Source organism: Stenella coeruleoalba, assembly GCF_951394435.1.
Source record: "Stenella coeruleoalba genome assembly, chromosome: 1".
NCBI lineage: Eukaryota > Metazoa > Chordata > Mammalia > Artiodactyla > Delphinidae > Stenella > Stenella coeruleoalba.
In genome coordinates this window covers 95,265,424-95,283,845 of record NC_137169.1, presented here as the reverse complement: position 1 = coordinate 95,283,845, position 18,422 = coordinate 95,265,424, and the positions used below count along the sequence as shown (strand labels likewise).

The following is an 18,422-nucleotide window of genomic DNA, read 5'->3' as shown; positions in this document are numbered from 1 at the left end:
ATCAGTTGGGTTGAAAACAAAGAACATACCCAGAGTAGAAGACAAACCAGGAAAACAGCTCTCCATTAAAATACATCCCACATAAAAAGTTTCTTTTATTCTTCCTAATGGCCTATTTAATTATATAATCAAAAAAGTACATTTCTAATAACTATAAAGACAATATTACTATCCTTGACTGAAATGTTTTCATTTTTGTTAACAGACTGAACATTATAGCTTTAATTCCTCATCTTCTGCACAAACACGTCATTTCAATTTATTTTAATTTTTGTATTTTATTATTTTTTACTTTTCTTCTACAACTCGATTTGTTTTTTTACCTCCTTATTTTCGGTTTCTTGTGTTTATAGTATTCAATGAAAGCAAAAGAGGATTAAAATCTTGACGCTACAACATTTAAAAGAATTTAATAACCGATTTTGTCCAAATCTGACTCTCCCTTCTAAGGGCTTACATACTAATTAAGAATAAATGATGGGATTCAGGACTTAAGATCAAAGCAAGAGTGCCCTGCACCTTCTCCATTGTGCTGTCTTCTGTGGCAGTCCACTCTCTCATTACAGCCCTTAGCTCCACCTTCTATGTGTTCTACTTGGGCGTGGATCTTTTCCATTACCAGTCCTAGCCCCCATAAACAATTTTCATCCATCCAATTTACCACATATATCTAATTATTCCAGTTTACTTTATAAAAGGGAAAGTGCAAAACCATCTTGATTTAAATTTAAATTTTGATTGGTAACTTAGTTTTAAAGTGATTCTAACTATATATTATATCAAATTTAATTCTCAAAATGATGCTCTGAGATGGGTATTATTACAGAAGCGGAAACTGATGCTCAGTGACCTGCTTAAGATCATACAATGACAAATCTGAGAAGTGAAATCCTGTCTTTGTCTCCAAATCCAGTGTTCTTTCCACCACTCCACATTACCTCAAACTATTCTTCAGAAAGAATATTATTAATAACTATATTTATCTATCAAAATTGAAGAATTCAACACCAAAACTGTATTCCTTTACAACTTATGTGCAATAATCTAATTTTCACATTAAAGTACTGAAATGTTTGTTATTCACAGTAACAAGTATGAAAAAGGACATTTCTCAAAGAAATATAAAACTAGAGAAACTAGTATGATGAACCTGATACATCCATCTTTCTACATCAACAATTACCAATATATGATACATTATCAATATATATTTCATCTTTACTTCCACCCTCACTCTACAACTTCAGATTCTTTTGAAGTATATTCCAGAATGCATATCATTTCATTAGTAAATATTTTAGTATGTAACTCTAAAAGATAAGGAGCCATTTTCAAAAATTATAATCCATGGTGGCACAGTGGTTAGGAATCTGCTTGCCAATGCAGGGGACATGGGTTCGATCTCTGGTCTGGGAAGATCCCACATGCCACAGAGAAACTAAGCCCGTGTGCCACAACTACTGAGCCTGCACTCTAGAGCCCGCAAGCCACAACTACTGAGCCTGCGTGCCACAACTACTGAAGCCCATGCGTCTAGAGCCTGTGCTTCGCAACAAGAAGCCACTGCAATGAGAAGCCCGGGCACTGCAACGAAGAGTAGCCCCCACTCGCCGCAACTACAGAAAGCCCGCGTGCAGCAACGAAGGCCCAACGCAGTCAAAAAATAAATAATAAATAAATTTTTAAAAATATATAATCACAGTACTATTATCATTTCTAAAAAAATTAACGATAGTTATTTAAAATCAATTGCACACTTTTTAAAAGTTTAGAAACAAATCCCATTTTACTATCAGTTTCCATTTCTCTCTGCCTCCACAAATAAGTTGTAAACTATTTCATAAAGCATTCTGATATCTCTCAAGAGGTTTCTTAGTGTCTGAAGAATTATTCCACTTTAAAATTACAAACTTATTGTGCCACAGAAGCTCCTCCAGAGATAGATGAGGACCTCCTCAATGAAAGAACCAGATGGATAAAACTTTACATGCTAAGTGTTTTCCACAGCAAAAAAATAACCTATATTGGGCCATAACTCCTAACACAAGGGATACAAACTATTACCTGCAGTTATACAATAATCCAGTCAGTGTACAGAATGCTGATCTTACAGCACTGATGAAACCAGAGATTTGTTTGGTATAGTCTTACTACAAGCAGTTGAGTCTTAAATTTCTTTTGGTGAAGTCCTATATCAATGTATAACCATGTTTGACCTATGCTATATCATGAAAAAAGGATGAATCTAAGACCTTCTTATAGGCAGAAGTACAATCCGCTCCTGCTTATCTATTATTGTTACAGTATTAAGAAGTAAACCACTCTTAAAAACGTTTAGCAAGACAGATAAACATCTTACCAGGTTCATCTGATGGTTATGTCCAGTGAAGTTCAATGGACAATTCCATCAAATGTGGACTACAAGCCAGACCACAGGCTAGGCATCATGGCTGCCCTAAGGGAGCTAAATGGTCAAAGAAGCGGTGGCGGGGACTTCCCTGGTGGTCCAGTGATTAAAACTCTGCACTTCCACTGCAGGGGGCGCGGGTTCTATCCATGGTCACGGGAACTGAGATCTCACATGGCACACGGTGCAGCCAAAAAATAAAAATTAAAAAAAAAAAGAAAGAAAAGAAGGGAGTGGCAGGGAGGAGGAGACAAACATATAAACAGATACACTGAATTTTAATACAGTTGGTGCTAAGAAAGAGATATGCACACGATATGTGAGGGCATATAGCCAAACTATGGAGTTTAGAAATTGTTTCTAAGAGGAGCATATTTCTGAACTGAATCTTAGATATTGAGTAGAATTAGCTAAACCAAGAAAGTGGAAAGGGCATTCAAGTCATAGGGTGTAGCATGAGCAAAGGCACTGAGTCATGCACAGGGAACCAGAGCTCAAAGTGCAAGGTGAGGACTGGAAGGAAGTAAGGGTGAAGGAATAGGTAGAGGCCAGGCAATGGAAGCTCCTTTGTACTATATTAAGTGTGGCTCTGCCCTACAAGTGACTAGGAGCCACCAAACGGATTAAAGCACAGGTTGCATGTTTATAGACAGAGCCCTCTAGAGGCAAATTTAAAAGACAGATTCCAAGAGGAGAGAATGGAGAAGGCAGGGAGTCTGGAGGGAAGACGATTTAGTTCACTGCTACACTGAACTGTAGCGGTGGTGGGGAGGATCCAGATGCATGGATAAATCTGAGCAACATTTAGGAGGTAAAAAGGCAAGACTTCACAGTGGATACAGAGGTTCCTGGAACTATGCCCCACAGGGTAGAGCGAGAGCATTTCTATTAAAAGCTGATTTTAATTATGGTGAATGTCTTCCATTTTCTTTTATTTGAAAATTTTAAATTTTTAATAGAAATGCTCTCAGCTTACCTATATAAACTTCCTTGGCACCATGCCCTAACATGGACCATCTGCTCCAAAGCAAAGGACAGTAAATCTCCTCACTATTTCCTATGCATGTGTTAAGACATCCAAAATTTGGTATCAAACATCTTCACTCATTAGGGATTTGAATACTATTCAAAGCCATAAGTTCTGACGTTTTTAAATATTATTCAATATTTAACTTATAATAGTTTTGATAAGGAATCTATTCATGTCTAATCACCTTACTAACAACTGTCTTCCATTCTAATATTTGTTTGTCTTTATTTTAGTTTAGTACAATGACCAGAACTTCCAAAATAAATGTTAAATAATGATGATGCAGATATTCTTGCTTTCTTCCTAAATGTATCAGAAATGTCATTAATATTTTACCACTAATTTTTTTTTTCTGGCCACGTTGGGTCTTCATTGTTGCTCACGGGCTTTCTCTAGTTGCGGCGAGCAGGGGCTACTCTTCGTTGCAGTGCACGGGCTTCTCACTGCAATGGCTTCTCTTGTTGTGAGGCATGGGCTCTAGGTGTGCAGGCTTCAGTGGTTGTGGCACACAGGCTCAGTAGTTGTGGCGCACAGGCTCAGTAGTTGTGGCGCACAGGCTCAGTAGTTGTGGCGCACGGGCTTAGTTGCTCCGCGGCATGTGGGATCTTCCCAGACCAGGGCTTGAATCCATGTCCCCTGCATTGGCAGGTGGATTCTTAACCACTGTGCCACCAGGGAAGCCCCCAGTTTTACCACTAAATATTAAACTATTAGTTTATCATGTTTAGAAAGTACCCACCCATTCCAACATTAATACCCATTTTTTAAAACTCATTTATAAAAGATCACTAAAAATTTTAACAGAAAAATCAGGTCATTCAGCCAACCACACTACAAAATCCATCCTCTGCCCTCAGAGATTCAGAAATATTTCATTTTTATATTTGCATTATATAAAGAGTAACGAAGTTTAAAGTAACTATTCATAAACTCTTCCTCAGAACATTAATAAACTATAGTAAATAATTGGTCTCTACTACCATTTTCCTATAGAAAGGATATAAAAACTTATAACAACCACAACAAAAAGAAAACACTGCTTAAAGGAGAGTCTAACTATGGCTAGTATATTTTTAGTACTTTCAAATTTAAATTTGAAATGATCAGAGTTAAATACACGTTTAAATAAGTATTAAAAATTACCCGCTAAGAAAGCAGTAGTCTTACCTGTAACGAACATGAAAAGAATGGTCTTCCCTCATGCTTATCAGATTTTCCTCCATCGAGTCATATTATAAGCTGGGTATAATAAGAAATTATTTTATTTTGTACCAATCCAGTTCTACAATGTAGAGTTGTTGCAGAACATTGTCCGGTTAGTATATTAATGAGTTGATGTTAATACATCCTAAGCTCCTGCTTCTTCTTTATTAATAATGAAAGGAGGTCAATGTCAGACAGCTTAAAGGTTCAAAATGTGTCCCAAATCCTTGTGTCTCTGGCCCTTTCAGCAGCACTTCAGCAACATTTCTGCAAAAGGAATACAAGATGTTTTGCTTGAAGTCGTATTTGCAAAGAATAACCTAATGTACTTCCAAGCTGTATATAATCACACAGGTAACTTCACAGACTGTTGTCATGTCAATTACGGGAGAAAAATAGCAGAGGGCTTAATTGTCAGAGGGCTTCTAAATAAGGATGTGAGTATATGATATTTATTTGAGACCTGTACTTTAATTTTTTAAATTGGTTTGAAATAAATAATTTTATGTAATATTTTCTATTACAAACATAGAAGAATATGTATGATATTAGTATCTTAAAATTATGATACTTCAAGATTTTAAAAACTGCTATTAACAAGTAAAATGAAATTTCAGTAATTCATTTGAACAAGTCAATTCTAAACTCTGTAAACATATTTCTTCAAAGAAGATGTTTGTGCTGATAATAATATTACACTGATATTCATTTGTTCTCAATGCACATCCTATTTAAAATCTTTGAGGATTTTTAAATGTTTTCACTGAGTAAGTACAAAAGAAATTTAGGAAATATGTGTATGGTAGAATGACACAATAGCACCCACTTTAAGATAAAGAACATTAGCAATGCCTTTGAAGTCTCCTGGGTGCCGCAACCTAACCCATCTAAGGTGATCTCTAAACTGAATTGTGTTCATTATTTCCTTGCTTCTCTTTATAACTTTGCCACAACTGTCTGTATAGGTTTAAATTATATATTGTTTAGTTTTGTATGGTTTTGTTCAACATTATGTTTCTGAGATTCACCTCGCTTGTTGTTGTACATAGCTACAATCTGCATGTTTTATTGCTGTATCACATTCCATTGTATACCAAATGTATTTTTCATTCTGCTTTTGCTGGGCATTTGGCTTGTAGTTTTTCAGATTTTGTTTTGCTACTATTAAAAGTTTTGCTATGTACATTGAAACTAGTAACTCAAATTACTGGTTAAACAAGACAGCAGATAAACTAAAGAGATGTACTAGAAGAATATCTGCAGAGTTTACCCAGACATACACAAATAGATAGAGATGAAAAATACTAAAGAGCAGTTCAGAGAAAAGGAAGACAAAAATGAAAGGCTCTAACAGAGGTCTAACTAGAGTATCAAAAAGAAAAATAGAAAAAGGAGCAAAGGCAAAATCTTCAGTGATAAACACTGAGAGTTTTTCAGAATCAAAGACAGGCATTAATTAGCAGATTGAAGAAGCACACTAAGTCCTAAGCAGGACAAATCAAAATGAATCAATATCCAGATATACCACAGAGAAACAACAGACCATCATATATAAACTATAACCTCTACAGAAGTGGTTGTGGGACCCCCCTGCTGCCCTCCCGGACCCCACGAGTGGTCACAGGTCCCCACGACTGCCTGCCCGAACTCCAAGAGTGGTTGCAAGCCGCCTCCGCTGCCATCGCGTGCTCCAGGGGCGTGCCTGAGCCGCCACCGCCACCACCAAGGACCCCAGGACAGGGCATCTGCCACCGCATGGGCACACCCTCTATCAACGGGATGACAACCAGCACATGCTGAGGAAAGAGGCGACAGACATCCATACTAAAACAGCCCGCGCACCAAATATATTAAATGCACACAAGCAACACAGAGACAACCCCACGTATAAACAGCCCTTCGAGACTGCAGTAGGTACCTCTTTCTCCTAAACTCACAGAGTAAGAGAAATATATGCAAAATGAAGAAGCAGAGGAACCACTCCCAGTTAAAAGACCAAGAGCATTCCCCTGAAAGAAAATGAAGCAGACCTCTTCAGTCTAACAGACATCAATTTCGAAATGGAGCTAATGAAAATACTGAAGGAATTAAGAAAGGCTATCAACAGAAATGCAGAGTATTGTAAAACGGAACTAGAAACTATAAAGAAGAACCAAGAAAAATTAGAAAACTCATTTGCAGAGATGAAAACTAAGCTAAAAGCAATGAAGAGTAGATTGAATGATGCAGAAGAATGAATAAGTGACCTGGAAGATAAAATAATGGAAATCACCCAATCAGGACAGCAGACAGAAAGTCAAATGAAAAAAAAAAAAAAGAAAGCAATATGAGAGACCTATGGGATAATATAAAGCATGCCAACCTACACATTAATAGGGATGCCAGAAGAGGAAGAAAGAGAAAAGAAGATTGAAAATGTATTTGAAGAAACTACGGTTGAAAACTTTCCAAACCTAGGGCTTCCCTGGTGGCGCAGTGGTTGAGAGTCTGCCTGCTAATGCAGGGAACACGGGTTCAAGCCCTGGTCTGGGAGGATCCCACATGCTGCGGGGCAACTGGGCCCGGGAGCCACAACTACTGAGCCTGCACGTCTGGAGCCTGTGCTCCGCAGCAAGAGAGGCCGCAATAGTGAGAGACCCGCGCACCGCAATGAAGAGTGGCCCCCGCTTGCCACAACTAGGGAAAGCCCTCACACAGAAACGAAGACCCAACACAGCAAAAATAAATAAATACATTACTAAAACTCCTACCCCCAACATTTAAAAAAAAAAAAACTTTCCAAACCTAAAGAAGGAAACAGATATCCAGTTACAGGGAGCACAGAGGGTTCCAAGCAAGATAAACCCAAATAGACCTACACCAAGACATATTATAATAAAAATTGCAAAAGTTAAGAATAAAGAGAGGATTCTAAAGGCAGCAGAGATAAACAGTTAATTACAAAGGAACCCCCATAAGGCTATCAGCTAATTTCTCCACAGAAGCACTGCAGGCCAGAAGGGAGTGGCAAGATATATTTAAAGTCCTAAAAGGGAAAAATCTGCAACCTAGGATACTCTACCCAACAAGATTATCATTTAGAATAGAAGGAGAGATAAAGAACTTCTCAGACAAGCAAAAATAAAAGAATACAGCAATACTAAACCTAAACTAAAGGCAATATTAAAAGGTCTTCTCTAAATAGAAAAGAAGTAAGAATCTATAGGAAAGAGAAAATCACAATTGGAAAATAAATCACTTAAATAAGCCAGTACACAGATTAAAAAAAAAAAATCAAAAAATTTTCTGTGAAAGTGATGATAACCACAATGAGCAGCAAAAGGATGAACATGAAGATGTGAAAGAGGACATCAAAATCATAAAATGTGGGGGAGGAGAGTAAGAAAATGTAGATTTTTTTTCCCCTAGAATGTGTTTGAGCCTATATGACTACCAGTCTAAGGCAAGTAGATATAGGAAGGGGTTAACATACTTGAAAAACAGGGTAACCACAAATCAAAAACATACAACAGCTTCACAAAAACCAAAAAGAAGTGAACATAAGTATAATACAAAAGAAAATCACCAAAACACAAAAGGAAAAAGAAAAATAAAGGGACAAAGAAGAAATATAAAATCAACAGGAAAACAAGGTTTAAAATGGCAATAAATACATATCTATCAATAATTACCTTAAATGTCAATGGACTAAATGCTCCAATCAAAAGACACAGAGTGGCAGACTGGATTAAAAAAACAAGAGTGTACAATGTGCTGCCTACAAGAGGCCCACTTTAGGGCAAAGGACACTTATAGATTGAAAGTGAGGGAATGGAAAAGGTATTTCATGCAAATGGAAATAACAAGAAAGTGGGGGTCGCAATACTTACATCAGACAAAATAGACTTTAAAACAAAGGCCATAAAGAAAGATAAAGAAGGACTCTATATAATGATAAAAGATCAATACAAGAAGAGGATTTTACACTTGTCAACATATATGCACCTAATATAGGAGCACCCAAATACATAAAGCAAATACTAACAGACATAAAGGGAGAAATCGATAGGAATACAATAATAGTAGGAGACTTTAACACCCCACTCACATCAATAGACAGATCTTCCAGACAGAGAATCAATAAGGCAACAGAGATACTCAATGATACAACAGCACAGTTAGACTTAATTGATAATTTCAGGATATTACATCCAAAAAAACTTGAATACACATTCTTTTCAAGTGCACATGGAACATACTCTAGGAGTGACCACATAGTGGGCACAAAAAAAACCCTCAACAAATTTAAGAGTATAGAAATTATCTCAAGCATCTTTTCTGACCACAATGGCATGAAATTAGAAATCAACCACAGAAAAGGAAATGAGAAGAAAAAGATTACATGGAGACTAAACACATGCTACTAAAAAACCAATGGGTCAACAATGGAATCAAAGAGGAAAGTAAACTATAATCTTTAAGGTAACAGTTAAAAGAGACAAATAAGGTAAAATTAAGATATATGTGCTTATATAAATAAAATTTATTTATTCATTCATTCATTCATTCATTCCTGGAATCCAGCATTATAAACAACCTCATAGGTCAGTTAGTCCAACATATTACTACAACTACAACACTCCCAGAAAGGTTACAAGGCAGCTAATCCTAATTTTGAATAGTCCTTTTAGACAGTTGTTCCATACTTTGAGCAATCTTTCCATTTCTACCCATTTCTCCCTTCTGATGCCATCCAATAGAGCCTAATTCCTCTTCCACATCCTTTTAAGTATTTCAGCTATAACATAAATTAGACTCTAGATAATACACTCCTGCTGCTTTGTTAATTAAGTATAGTTAGAGAGAGGTTAGTATGGAACAGAGCAGGAGGAGGAAGGTGGAAAGGATTAGCCTTGGGAACACTGACAAGCTTCCTAGAGGAAATGAGGTTTTCATATTAATACCAGTTTGGCACATAAGAAATACAAAATATCATTCCTCTTATCCTCTCTCTTGGCCAACAAAGGAAGCAGTGTCTTAAGAAAAGATGAAAAGGTAGGTAGCAGTTATTAATCCAACAAATCTTCTCTTTTCCTTTTGTTCAGAATTCCACTGTACCTTTTTACCTTAATAAAAAACATTAAGGGAATTAGTGTAGATATTCATAGCAATAGCTCCAAAGTGCATCTAAATTACACAACAGCTACACTGTCAATTAAACTGTCTTCCACTACCACTTTGAGGTCTAGGTTGTTATTTATACTACAGGGCAGAAGGTGAGGTATTAGAATTAACTTAACTTAGAATTAAGTTAAATTATAATTTAATTGAAATATTTTTCCAGCCATGAGATCATAGTGAAATCCCCAAATTCACCAATCATTAAAAAAATGTTAACTTCATACTTATTAAAATGTAAGCATTTAATTAACAAATGTACATAAATGGAGCTGCAAAATACCTTACTTGATTAAGACTGCATATAGAACCACTAAAAAAATTTTTTAAATAAGCAAGAAAACAGAGAATACAATTCACCATTTTACCAAAGACAATTTATAATATGGCTTTACTATCTTCAAAGGAAGAGTATCCCCCCCCCCCCGCAAAAGTCACTCTTAAATTTCAATCTCCATAACAATTAGGTAGCATTTCTTTTCTTTTTTAATAAATGTATTTATTTTTCGCTGTGTTGGGTCTTCGTCACTGGGTCTTCGTTGCTGCGTGCAGGCTTTCTCTAGTTGCAGAGAGTGGGGGCTACTCTTCGTTGTGGTGCGCAGGCTTCTCATTTCAGGGACTTCTCTTGCTGTAAAGCACAGGCTCTAGGCACGTGGGCTTCAGTAGTTGCAGCATGTGGGCTCAACAGTTATGGCTTGTGGGCTCTAGAGGGCAGACTCAGTGGTGCATGGGCTTAGTTGCTCTGTGGCATGTGGGATCTTCCCGGACCAGGAATCGAACCTGTGTCCCCTGCATTGGCAGGTGGATTCTTAACCACTGTGCCACCAGGGAAGTCCCAAACAAGCAATTCTTGATTCAATGATTCATGTTGCAAAAACTCTCTAACTAATTTACTAATGTGTTCATTAATGCTCCACATGGAGCTAACAAACCCACTTCATATTTAACATATAGTTTACATATTACTAGATAACACTGATAAAATTTACAACAAATATTAAATTATTTTTAATATTTTAAAATAATTAACATAATAAAATTTAATGACAGGACCAGGAAATGGAATGGAAATTATAGGTTTGAAAGAATATTAAGAAGCTATCAAGTTTAACTTTCAACCTCCATTAAGACTTACAACTAATAATTTTCAAGAAACACATATGCCCTTAATAGCACCTCCCAGGTTTTAACAAACAATGCTCCAAAAACCTCACTGCTAACAAAATTGTTAGCTCACAGCATCTTTTGGTCTAACCATAGATAAAGAGAAAGCAATAATTATTTTCCATTTTCCATATTTTCCATCGATACTTTACTCGATTAGCAGTAAAGTATCTTCAAACTAGGTGACTGTGAAAAATAAGGGATAGACAGTTACAATTACAGTTGACCCTTGAATGGGTTTGAATTCCAAAGGTCCACTTAAACGGGGAATTTTTTCAATAGATACTACAGTACTACACAATCCACATGGTTGAAACTGCAGATGTGGAACCATGGATATGGGGGGCCAACTGTAAAATTTTTCCTGGATTTCCCACTGCCCAGGGGGTCAGCGCCCCTAACCTCCACATTGTTCAAGAGTCAGCTGTATATCTTTTGTCCTTCTTTCAATTAATCTAAACTATCTACTCCTGACTGCAACTTAAATGCCAATAACTTTTGGTCTGATTCTTTCATTTAAGTGTCTCTATAAAGTGGTAACACCCATCAGATAATAAATATCTTACTTTTCTTGCCTCCAGGATTGATAATCTAAATTCTTTAAACTCCTCTTATCCTAATAATTCCCTCTAAGGTACAATACTCAAATTCTCCAAATCCCTTCAGCTGTAATGTTTCAAATCAGATACAGGAGCTCTTTATAAATTGGAACTGGGATAAATACTGAGGAAGAATGAAGAACACATTTAAAATAAAGTTCTTTCACATTAGAATTCAGGGTAAAGGTTCTAGTAACAAATACACATCATAGTACTAATGGGGGTAGCAAAGTAGGAGGCCAAAACATCCACTTATAAAATAAACTCAGGTAACTACCCTAGGTAAACTGGTTATTTTCTGTCAAATTATGTATCAGTAAGCAGACACTAATTTATTTGTAGACGGTCTAAATATGGCTTGTCACCTAATCTAAACATGTATTCCTAATTACATTCTATCTGGAAGCTACAGTGCAAACAAGGTGGCAGGTATAAGGAACGATACATGTAAAATCAGGAGTAGGAAGGTAAAAGCAGGAAGTTTACATAGAAGGAGATGAAGAGTGTAAGAAAAGCAAAGGGTGTAGTAAGCAAAGTCCAACAGAGTTCAGAGATTGATTTTAGTGTAGCAGGTGTTGAGGAGCCAATCAAAGGCAAGAAAAATTATTTTGACATTAGAATATACGACTGATGTGGGAAATTAGTGCCTAAAGCAAGGGAAGTTAGGATCAAGAACGACTGGGTACTTAAGTAATCTAGCTAAGAGTACCTACAGAAAAATGAAAACAATGCCCACTGGTTAGGTGAGAGGCAAAGGTCAAGCAGAGACAGAGAGCTTACAATTTTGAGGACAGGTGGAACAGTAGCAATAGGCACAGTAACTGACAAATTGGATTGCAAGAGTGATACTTCGAGAGGGAAAAAAAAATGGACTATTTGTTTCAAACTTGTACTTGGTAAAGTGCTAGGTTCACAAATAATAGCTGAAAGAAACAAAAAGATAACTTGAGAAATTTTGATATCAGATAAAATTTGATAAATGGGGAAGGATGGGGGAGGGGGGAAGTAGAATGAGTGACTAATATTTCTTAATTTTTCACATCTTTAAAACTAAAAAATTTTAAAGTACCCATGAGATTCAAATGTTAAAAACTGTGATGAGTCAGTGGCAAAATTAAGGAGAAATTGCGATGGGAGAAAAAAAAATAAAGCAATGCATAAAAGGTCTGATTCTTTACTCAACATACTAAATCTCTAAACCAATAATATAATCAAACTGTCACATAATACTGTGAACTCAAGATTATAGGCATGTGTGTATCTATCTATAGCTATCTATAGTGTTGGACATAGTTTTAGTGTTAGCTGATAATTGTATATATCAAATGTAAATTACTTTACACAATCTGAAATTAATAAACAATCATGGTACATAGTAAAGCAGATGATTCTATTCTCTAATCATTCTGGAGAAATGGGAATTTGCCACAGAGTATGCTATAAAAACTGTATCAGTAAAGTTTTCCTTTAGCAAATATATAACCCTAAAGTATGTGCTCCAATTAAGGTTACATCTCAATTTATTGCTAACCTTTAAGTCTGCAACAATAAATATAAGTCTGTAAGATGTTAGGCCAAGTTAGGTTAAAAAACAAGTGTAACTAACAGTGTAACTGTTAAATAAATACATATTTCATTATAAAAACTTTCTAATAAACTGTGACTACTGATCAGCTAAATAAATAGAATAAATTCAATGAATAGATTAGAATAATGGTTCTAGATTCCAAGTAAATCTATATCTTAAAGGCACATCACCAGTCAGAAGGGTTCCCATGTATATTTGAAATTAATCCTCATGGGTCATTCGGAAAAACAGCAAATACATGCAAAGTAAAAGCACTATTGATTTTAAACTCTCATATTTATTCTTGGCAGATGAGAAAACAAGAAATTCAGGTCTAGAGCTGTGGACATTAAAAAGGTAAAACAATGAATGCAACTATTTCAAAGCTGTATAATCCAAAAATAATTTTAGTAATATAAAATAAGAATTCCTTTTCATTTTTTCCAAGGTTTACACCTAAAAGCTCACCATTCTAAACAACTATATATAAACTTCCTTTTTTGGTGAAGAGCATTTATATTTTTATCCATCACATAAAGCTAAAAGGACTTCAAAGAATATGTTCTCTGGATAACCAAAACACTAATAAAGACCATATATGAAATTTCAAATTAGATAAATACTAAAACAAAATGTAACCTAGAAGAAAGGGATTTGAATATTTCAAGTCTTCATCTTAGCATTGTTGTTTAACGGTGAGAAAGGATCAAGTGTATGAGTCTACTTATGAGATAGGCTGAAAGTTTGTAGTTCAACAGTAGTTTCCAACCATCTCTACACGAAGCACTACAAATATAATCATTACTGCACAGGCAGCCTCTTAGTGTCTTAAGGTTTGGCAGTCCGTGATAAATCAGAAAGAAGTTGAATACTGAATATTTTCCTGGGGAAGGGGATGATAAACTAGAAAGGGGATCTATTTTTAGATTAACATGGAGCCAATCTGAATTATGCCAGTGACTATGCTAATCATTAAAACTGCTGTTCTGAAATTACAGTCCTTAGTGATTACAATAATTTAATGGAGGATGAAACAGTTGCTTAAAAATTTCAAGAACAAAAGGAAGATTCTTTTATGCAACAGCTCTAATCTTGGTTACCTTTCTTCCCTGCAAAGCAGTTAATGAATCAAAAATCCTATTTCAACAAAATTACTTATTTATATTTAAGAATATAAGTATGTCCAACTAAAGGAGAAGAGTCTTATATATGTTCATTAGAATAAAATTAGTATTTTTCTCCCTATTACTTGGTTTTATTTTTCCTCAAACTGAAGCCCACAGTCTACAAATAATGTAAATTTTCCCTCCTATTAAACAATTTAAAATATATTGTACTTTTAATCCATTAGTAAAATTAATAACCTTTTCGAAGAGTTTCAACTAGACACATAAATGATTTTTAGTTCATTACTGTAAACACATAAAATTGGACACATAGCAGTATTTTAATATCAAGGTTATAGAAGACACAATGATAATTTTTTAAAAATTCAGTCAACCCCAATTACATTTTCAGTACATTCCAAATGACTACTCAGGTTATAAGGCCAGGTGATCACAAGAAAATGCAATCCAAAAACACTAATGATTCACACTAAGCCCAATTTCTTAAAAAAAAAAAAAAGACAAAAACCAAACCTAAATATATACATTAATCTTTGCCCTTTCCAAACTGTAATCTTTTGTTAATAAATAAATTATCGGACAAACATGATGCAATTAATAGGAGCTCAAAGAAGTAAATGCAAAATAAACATTATCTTATGAGGACATTACTATGTCAGAAAGAAAAAAGAGAAATACTTATTAGTAAACAATGGGGAGAACACTACTTTGAGCAAAACTCGTCACCAAGTCACCAGAAAATATGACCGAAAGCCCTTTATTACTACCAATGATGGTCAGCCATCAGCTTAAATCAATTAATATATGTATGAAGAACGAAATAGTGAAGGAGAAAAGAAGTGGTCCCTTTTCCTGAGCATTGTTCTTGAGTTAGTAAATGACAATAAATCAGTTCTCTTAACGGAAGAACTATGAAATGGCAAAATTGGTTTCAAACACATTTTTAAGGAGAAATAAATCCCAGATGCAAAATGATTATAAATGCCTAAAAAGAATCCTTAGAGAGTTTGAATTCAGAATTCTTCATAGGAAAATATAACTGTTTTCTCCTTCTGAAAGTTATCACAATTAAGTGTAAAAATGTTTCTGTTCAATTCAGTGACATTATGAGATGATATGGGAAGAATAATTCTAAGTAAAAAGGACTAGGGAAAGCTTTTTGAAAGCAAGGAAATCGGCATTGCACCTTGAAGGATGGGTAAACCTTATTAGGCAAATCCAGAAAAGGTGTTCCAGTCATGGGGAATGCTCAAGCAAAAGTAAGGAGGTGGGATCGCAGATAAAGTGTCCCAGGATGAGCACACTGGGTTAGCAGTAGTAAAAGAGAAGTCTAAGAAGGTACTAAATTGTGAGGGACACTGAATATGTACGTGGCTGAAGGAGTATTTGTCCTTGTATTTATATGACGAGAAACCTTGTAATTTTTTCAACAAAGGAATAGCAAAGCTGGATCTGTGTTAGGAAGATAAACTGGCAGCAACAGACAGAGCAGGACAGAAGGAAGTTACTGCAAAAACTCCAGAAACTATTATTGAAAAGGAAGCTTTCTCTCCGCTATCTCACAACACCAAGCAAATTGCTTTGCACATAATCGATGTCCAACAAATTTTTTTGATTTCTTGCCTGGGAAGAAGATAAGAACTATGAAGCGGCAAAGAATCTTATGGTAGTGAGAAAACCAGACTTTAATACATTTCTGCTCCAAAGTAAAGAGTATATTCATAGTCACGTAAATAACTCAGGAAAGTCTTACTCTTATATTTTTACTGTTTTTATAAAGACGATTAAAAGGACACTGAAAATGTTATGTGACTTATAAAGCATTGGAAGGGAAATAGCTGTCCTAAAAGAAGGGCTGAAATATTTCTGCACAGTTCACAGCAAAACAGAGCACATACAGGCATCTTAAAAGTAGGATTATGTCTCTACAAATGGAATCCAGAGACCTGGAGGAGATTTAAACAAACACAGAAGCAATACAGCATGTGCTTTGGGACCAGGCCATGGTTTGAATCTCAGCACGGTGACTTATTAGTTATACGATCTCGAGCTAGTTAAACTCTCAGTGTTGGTTTGGCATAATGATACTTATCCAACATGTGTCATGATGATTAGAGATATGATTTATAAAAAGCACCTCAGTGCCTGGCTCTGGTACTTAAAAGTACTCAATAGAGTAGTAATACTGATAATTGCCATTGTTATTATAAAAAATAACGTCTATTAGAATAGATTTAGAACACTAGTCTAAATCTATGTCAGGTTTTCAATTTTAAAATTCCAGAGAAGTAATTACAGAATTTTTATCTTTTAGGTAAATCTTAGAAACATTTTATGCTTAAGAACAATGCCATTTAAAGAACTACTATAACCTATCTTTGTTTCAATTAGCCTAGTACCAAGTCTGAGATTTATATTAAAATATAATATTTGTAACACTGCATGTCTGATTTAATAACAGAAGGAAATACAACTAAACAGCTTATCTAGCCAAAGAGGATTTGGAGGGAATGCCTCTAAAACAATAACACACAACTTTTTACTCTGTATCGGCTCCACTCCTAATATTATAAATAATGGCCTGAGAAAGAGCTTGCCAGAAGGAATCCATGGTAGGGTGTAAAGAAGAGTAGGTATGAGACTGTTCCTCCTCCCGAGTCCCCACCTACACACACTCACACACACACAGGTCAAGCAACAGCGATCTGCCCCTTTTTAATGCTGCTTACTGACTTCTAAACAATCAGCCAAAGCTGCTTCTTGAATAATGACAAGCCAAGCAAAAGTAGTATTTATCAGAGGTGATCACACTGGTGATTATCAAGTCAGAAATCTTCCGTGCACCCTTCTAAAGTGGCAGCTTGAAAATTCAGCTTCCCACACACGCCACCAGCGACTCCAATACAAGCCGACCGAAAGGAAAGCCAAGAATCTACTTCGTTCAACTCCACGGGAGGGTTAAATTATGCATTAAGTCAAATAGAATTTCCATCCTTACTCGTTTTCTTTAAGAGTTCAAATTATACCAGGTAAAATGAGCTAACTGGTTACCATCAATACAAGGAAATTATAGGTTTTCCACTTTTTAGTATTCGCAGATATTCTATAGATTTTCAGGAAAGCGCTTTCTTGACATTCTCTGCTTACTAAAATTTTTTGCAGCAACTATCAATTTCTACGGTAAGTCGACAGGTTGGTTTCCCCGAAGTCCATGAATGTCAATGTGGTAAACGCAGGTGTCTGAAAAAGCCTGCCCGCTTTAGACAACAAACTCACGACGACAAGTGAACGCGACCCGCCTCGGATTTAATTCCACAGGGTTTCGGGTTTTTAATGTCTGTCACACTCCGAATACGTAAGAAGTCGTTGTATCCTACTGTACTTTTTAGTTTTAAAAAAACTAGGGAATGAAGCTCTTAGAATGTACTCTTCTTTTTAAATCTCCAACCTGAAAGCACCCGACTGCTCGACCTGGAGCGGGCTGCTGCTCACCCCGAGCTTCAGGTTTCTCGAGACCGCCCCCGCGACCACCCCGGCCCCCTCCCGCCCCGAACAAAGGAGCCCGCCCCCCCCACACGCCCCCTCCCTGTCACCTCCCTCCGCGGGGCGCCCACAAACTCCCCTCCGAACTCACCTCGCGGGGGCCGGCGAGTCTGGGGAGCGCGGCGCACGACGCGAAGCTGCAGCAGGGGCCACCCGGGCTACTGGCGTGTGGCCGCGGCCCTTCCCCCGGCGGAGGCACCGCGGGAAGCCGGCAAGCAACACCCCTCCCCCGCCCCCACAGGTCACGTGGGTCAGAACTCGGGGCTCTCCTCGCCTCCCGGCCAGTCGGCCGCCACACTGTGGTCCCGCAGCGTCGCCCGCCCGCTGCCGCGCCCCTCCTCTGCGCCTGCGCCCCACAGCTCCAGGCGCTCCCATTCAAACCGACAACGCCCCGCGTCTTTCGGACACGCCAATGGCCAGCGCGGGAGGCGAGGCGGGGCGGGGCCATCGGCGCTCTGCCTCCGCCGTCTGGGGTGGGCTGGGGACTGCGTGTCGGCCTTAGGGGAACCTTGGGGTTCTTAGTCCCTCCGCTGCCCCGGCGTCTGTCCTCAACCACCAAGTTGAAGTTGCTTTCCTGCCCTCCTGTTTCTTCTTCAGACGCTGAAGGGTGGGCGATAAATATCGT

At 37.0% G+C, this 18,422-nt stretch overlaps 1 protein-coding gene across 3 annotated transcripts in view; it reads right to left on the bottom strand.

Annotated features, from left to right (window-relative positions):
- The window catches only part of GPSM2 (G protein signaling modulator 2), a 93,537-nt gene that overhangs the window by 44,663 nt on the left and 30,452 nt on the right, over positions 1–18,422 (bottom strand). For 2 of the 3 annotated variants that reach the window (XM_079899593.1, XM_079899594.1), the window contains one exon: positions 4,605–4,907. In XM_079899593.1, coding sequence (XP_079755719.1) covers positions 4,605–4,660 — 56 coding nt within the window. In that variant the 5' untranslated portion in view covers positions 4,661–4,907. Of the gene's footprint in view, positions 1–4,604; positions 4,908–17,888; positions 17,949–18,422 lie in introns of those variants that run through there. The other variant, XM_079899595.1, reaches the window with a different exon arrangement.